This window comes from Anarrhichthys ocellatus, unplaced genomic scaffold (genome assembly GCF_004355925.1).
Source record: "Anarrhichthys ocellatus isolate YVR2014 unplaced genomic scaffold, GSC_Weel_1.0 scaffold2013, whole genome shotgun sequence".
NCBI classification, from domain to species: Eukaryota; Metazoa; Chordata; class Actinopteri; order Perciformes; family Anarhichadidae; genus Anarrhichthys; species Anarrhichthys ocellatus.
The window spans coordinates 1-4733 of record NW_022281987.1 but is presented as its reverse complement, the minus strand read 5'-3'; the positions used below and the strand labels follow the sequence as shown (position 1 = coordinate 4733).

Genomic DNA, 4733 nt, shown 5'->3' with positions numbered 1-4733 from the left:
CACTACCACTCACACACTCACTCACTCACACACTACCACTCACACACTCACACACTACCACTCACACACTCACTCACTCACACACTACCACTCACTCACACACTACCACTCACACACACACTCACACACTCACTCACTCACACACACACACACTCACAAACTCACTCACTCACTCACTCACTCACTCACACACACTCACTCACTCACTCACTCACACACACACACACTCACTCACTCACACACACACACACACACACACTCACTCACTCACTCACTCACACACACACACACACACACACACACACACTCACTCACTCACTCACTCACTCACTCACTCACTCACACACACTACCACTCACCAGGTAACGTTTCTTCGTGTCTCAGAGTCGTTACTTCGTACCTCCAGCAGTCCAGACAGTCTGAGATCCAGAGCTCCCATGATCACCCCGGACCAGGAGACAGGTACTGTAGTTGTAGTATAATCATCAGCAGTAGTAGTATTAGTAGTAGGGTATAATCAGCAATAGTGTTAATAGTAGTAGTACTAGCGTTTGTATTAGTATTAGTAGTAGTAGTAGTAGTAGTAGTTGTAGTAGTCAAGCAACATTGACTACGTTTACATGTTAAAGACAATAGAGCTACCACTTTAGTAGTCGTAGTACTGAGCAGTACTGTAGACCGTGTACTGTACTATAGACTGTGTACTGTGTGTACTGTACTGTAGACTGTGTACTGTGTGTACTGTACTGTAGACCGTGTACTGTGTGTACTGTACTGTAGACCGTGTACTGTGTGTACTCTACTGTGTGTACTCTACTGTGTGTACTCTACTGTTGCCTACTGTGTGTGCTTTCAGGGACTAAACTGTGGCACCTGGTGAAGAATCACGAGCACAGTGACCAGAGAGAAGGAGACCGAGGCAGCAAGATGGTTTCTGAGATCTACCTGACCAGACTGCTGGCTACCAAGGTACCGATCAGTGAGACGAGTCATCACCTGTCGCTCTCTCTGCGCTCGTTTCCTGTTTACATATCATTTTCATATATTACAGGATTCTATTTTAGAAAGAAGAGCTGAGTGGAGAGGTAGCTAACATGCTGAACAGTTCACACAAAAGGGCACATTAACATGTTGACCTGATTATGGTTCTAGATTTAAAAAGTCAGAGGATCACCAAAGTTATTATGATGCATCCTGAGGGGAACATGAACGATGAACCACATCTCATCAACATCCATCCAATAGTTGTTGACATGGTCTTCCATCCTTAGCCCTTTTTTTCTTTGTTTGTTTGTGTAACGTAGCGTGATACATTTATTTTGTAATTATTTAGACATTTGATTCGTGGGTAAGATATTTAATCTGGTGCTTTTGGTCCTCCCACCACCAGGGGACGCTGCAGAAGTTTGTGGACGACCTGTTTGAGACGGTGTTCAGCACCGCCCACCGGGGCTCTGCTCTGCCATTGGCTATCAAATACATGTTCGACTTCCTGGATGAGCAGGCCGACAAACGACAGATCACCGACCCGGACGTCCGACACACCTGGAAGAGCAACTGGTGAGAGAAAATCAAAAGAAAATGACGTTTTCTCACACAAGACATGGAGAATATGTTTGATAAATGTTTATTTTGTGTGTGTCTGCAGCCTTCCTCTCAGGTTCTGGGTGAACGTCATTAAGAACCCTCAGTTCGTGTTTGACATCCACAAGAGCAGCATCACCGACGCCTGTCTGTCGGTCGTCGCTCAGACCTTCATGGACTGCTGCTCGACGTCCGAACACCGGCTCGGCAAAGACTCTCCGTCCAACAAGCTGCTCTACGCTAAAGACATCCCCAACTACAAGAGCTGGGTGGAGAGGTAGCTAACATGCTAACTAGCTTATATCCTATAATACACAGTGTACGAGCTGGGTGGAGAGGTAGCTAACATGCTAACTAGCTTATATTCTATAATACACAGTGTACGAGCTGGGTGGAGAGGTAGCTAACATGCTAACTATCTTATATTCTATAATACACAGTGTAAGAGCTGGGTGGAGAGGTAGCTAACATGCTAACCAATTCACAACCAAGAAAATAACCTACAATGAGTTCAAATGGAATAAAACTAAATCACTAGAAAGCTATTATTAGTGTTCCAAATAGACTCCATCAATAAGAGAACTGCTGATGTGATATGACATGAATCATATTAATTAGCGTTGTCTGTTAGGACAAAACGTAAAATAAATTACACAATTAGTACTGGAGACTGAGGTAATTATCAGCTTAAATGAACCTTAAAACAACATAGTTTGAAGTTATACTGTGTGTGTGTGTGTCCGTCCGTCCGCCCCCCCCCCTGCAGGTACTACAGGGATATTGCGAAGATGCCCAGCATCAGTGATCAGGACATGGACGCCTACCTGGTGGAGCAGTCCCGTCTGCACGGCACCGAGTTCAACACACTGAGCGCGCTCAGTGAGCTCTACTTCTACATCAACAAGTACAAGGAAGAGGTGAGGGGGGGGGGGTGTCAGGGATTCAAACCGTTAGATTTATGATCCGTTGCACCACTAGTGCTAGATGAAACGTAAAGGTACAACTCAACCTCAACATTCATAAAATCCATCCAACCAGCCTCCTCATCCTGTCAGCTGATGGTTGGAAGTTACAATGAATGAAGAGCTTCGTGGTGTTTGGACTCCTTTAACTCCTTTAGCACCGAGACTTCAGACTCTCAATCCCTGAAGACATTTCATACAAAGCCCAAAACTGCCACTAAATGAAAAGTCAGGGAATCACTAAAGTTCATTGGGATTCGTCCATTAGGAACTATAAATATCTGTAGACAATGTCATGGCCATCCATCTAATCTTCATTGGGATGTTTCACGCTGGGGCCAAGGTGTCAAACTGACCGGAACCAGAACCCCGTTGAGCCTAAAAGTGTTGTAACCTGATGCACAGACCGCCTTTAAATATTCAGAGCACATTCTGGATACGGACACCGGTCCATCAGTGATGTTAGAGACACATTTAAATTATTATTTCTTGTCTTTCCTCTCCGTCTCTGCAGATCCTGACGGCGTTGGACCGGGACGGGTACTGTCGCAAACACAAACTGAGGCACAAACTGGAGCAAGCCATCAACCTGATGTCTGGGAGCAGCTGAGAGGAAGGGGGGGGGGATCGAATGGACTGATGGGGTGGGATGGGGGAGGGTGGGGGAGGGTAAGAAGAAGAATGGGGAAGTGAAGGCATTCTGTTTATCTGAACTGTTTGAACAGTCAGCTGATCTGCCAATGGCTGTCAGACCCTTTAGCGATCAATCCAACAGCAATTTACCGATTGATTGATTTGAAGACTGATTAACTGGACGGCCTGGGACCCCCGACTACCTCCGGTTGGGTTTGGGGCAGAAAATCAGTTTCCAAACTGGTGACTTCAACGTGGACTGAAGTCATTTTGTGGGCAAAAAAACGAACAACCAAACCTTCTGTTGGTTTAGATTTAAATTCAATAGCAGGGATCAAAGCAAAGGGGGGGCCTTGGAATAGACCTGGAAACTAAAGACTGAGTCAGGTGACCTGAGGACTAATCGATCCTGACTTCAGGACTCCCAGCTCGGACGCTGGATCGAAAAGCAAAAAGGTCAAGTCAAGTCTCCGTTAACAAGCTACGGACTTCATCCTTTGAAAAGACCTTGATCGGGTGTAAAGGATCAGGAACCGAGGGGTCATAGGAAGAACCCAACAGGTTTCACTTTACCTTGAGAGTCCCATCGAAGTCCGGAACGAATCCGGGGCTGAATACCAAAAAGGTCAAGTGGAGGTTTTGAATCCTCGAGTTGGAAACGTCCGGATTCACTGCGAGACGTTCAATGTCAAGCTTTAAGGAAGGAAGTCAAACGAAGGGTTGGCGAAGGATTCGGGAAAGGTTGTTTCAAGCTTTAACGAAGAAGGAAGCAAATATAAACTGATGACCTGCCCTCAACCTTGAAATCCCTGCTTGGTCTTAAAGCGATGAACAATAGGAATTCATCTTCAGAGGAAGTGAAATAAAGACTCTCGATTTGACTTGACCTTTGACCGATCGGCCGAGCCTCATCAGGATTCTAGAGGTTTCTAAGTTGCTATATAACCACTCGATGTTTCTTCTCTGGACAATCACTCTGTACCACAGCACACTGAGCCCGATGCCTACCGACCGACCAGTACCTGTGTCCATGAACCCGTCCTCTTTTCCTATCCCTTCCATCCTCAACTCCTCAGAATTTCACCACCTTCTTTGCTTTACCTCGTTTCCTCTCTATCTTCCACCTCTCCTTTCCTTCCTTACCAGTTTCCTCTCACCCCCCCCCCCCAATCGACCCCGCTCATTGGTCAGTCCTGCTGGCCTCTGGCCATCCTATTGGCCAGGAAGACTCTTTAGTAATTTACTGCCCGACCAATCAAGACTGTGGAATTCGCCCAGAATCATGAATAATTAAAAGGAAATTAATCCAGAAAGACGTTTTGAATACATTCCAGCACACAGGCACAGGTCTGTAGACGAGCAGGTTGGCTAACGCTAACGTGGACCGACCGCCAGTTTTTTTTCAGGACCAGAACGACCTGGAAAATCGGGGTTCTGGATTCGGCACCAAGTCGGTGAACTTTTGTCGCCGTTTTTTTGGTTGCGGATCGCTTCATTGTCGAGCCTTGCACACACATGCACGCGCACACACACACACACACACACACACACACA

The 4733-nt window shown here is 46.2% G+C and overlaps 1 protein-coding gene across 1 annotated transcript in view; it reads left to right on the top strand.

Moving 5' to 3' along the window:
* Nucleotides 1–4727, top strand: part of LOC116378053 (plexin A3-like) — a gene marked incomplete at its 5' end in the record, with an annotated part of 8832 nt that extends 4105 nt beyond the window's left edge. Inside the window, 6 exons of the mRNA XM_031839853.1 lie at nt 385–462; nt 857–969; nt 1391–1560; nt 1649–1861; nt 2351–2501; nt 3061–4727. Of these exons, the coding sequence (XP_031695713.1) occupies nt 385–462; nt 857–969; nt 1391–1560; nt 1649–1861; nt 2351–2501; nt 3061–3156 (821 nt within the window). The remainder of the gene's footprint in view (nt 1–384; nt 463–856; nt 970–1390; nt 1561–1648; nt 1862–2350; nt 2502–3060) is intronic.
* Between the last annotated feature and the right edge of the window lie 6 nt (nt 4728–4733).